Source organism: Penicillium argentinense (genome assembly GCF_028826775.1).
Source record: "Penicillium argentinense strain IBT 30761 chromosome Unknown utg000003l_segment0_segment0, whole genome shotgun sequence".
In the NCBI taxonomy this organism is placed as follows: domain Eukaryota; kingdom Fungi; phylum Ascomycota; class Eurotiomycetes; order Eurotiales; family Aspergillaceae; genus Penicillium; species Penicillium argentinense.
The window spans coordinates 1,679,579-1,680,513 of NW_026622662.1; the positions used below are offsets into that span (position 1 = coordinate 1,679,579).

A 935-nucleotide genomic window follows, 5' to 3' on the forward strand; every position below is an offset into this window, starting at 1 on the left:
CCAGGCAAATGTGGAGGTCGGTGGAGGGACGGGGTATACGGAGTATCTACGAAGTTTGGGGGAGATCCTTCGGATTTGCAACTCTGTAACCCAAGATGAAGGAATAGGAGCAGGAGCAGGAGCAGGAGCAGGAGCAGGATTTACCGGCAATGGCCCAATGAGAGTACGGTGTACTCGGGAAACCCGGTAACCATTGTACATGCTGAAAGCTGTGGACAAGGCAACCCCCTGGAGGTTCATTATTGAGTTGTTCGCTCCGGTTGGGGGCTGGTAAGCATAATCCACCGCGGCCACCGCGCTATGATGTATTGCAAGGATCGCGTTGACGGCGTGGTGGGTGATGGGCCTTGTACGACCTGAGCCTTCCTTTCACCTCGTTTTCGAGTCTTGCCTAAACCAGCCCTCAATTGCGTGGCATCGTGACTCGGCCTCACACCGAAGGCGTCGTAATAGTCGTATTCGTACGCAGTCCGAGGGTTTGCCATTCCCTCAGCTGGTGTTTCTGGGTTGCTGCCAGCTGTCGGAGCTCGCCCACTTACCGATCCCAGTCCGGCGATCGTTTCAAATCCTGTGGCGATGCGGGAGGACGCATCGTGGTCATCCTAATCGACGACACTAGTGTAGTATCACTTTCGTATCTCCCTCAACAGGTACACCTCTGGAGGTGCATCCACGTAGGTTCATCCACGCACCTCCATAGTTTGGGTGGTGCACTAGAGGCAGATCAGGATGATCGCCCTCGCCATCGGCAATTACTTCTTCCGTCCTTACGGCCTGAACAGGAGTGTATCTGGTACCCTACCACTGTACACCACCAATAGGGTAAGGTAGGGAAACATCACCACAAGGTTTCCAACACTCTCGTCCGAGTACTATTTTGGTAATGATTGCTCGTCGACAGGGATGCGCGGAGCAAAATGACCCGACACCATTCA

General features: G+C 54.1%; 1 protein-coding gene across 1 annotated transcript; it reads right to left on the bottom strand.

Annotated features, from left to right (window-relative positions):
* Positions 1-239: 239 nt before the first annotated feature.
* Positions 240-698, bottom strand: N7532_002737 (uncharacterized protein; the record flags this gene model as incomplete). Its single annotated transcript, XM_056615231.1, has 2 exons — positions 240-602; positions 693-698. 2 exons carry the CDS (start codon positions 696-698, stop codon positions 240-242), a joined length of 369 nt encoding a protein of 122 aa, XP_056478203.1.
* Between the last annotated feature and the right edge of the window lie 237 nt (positions 699-935).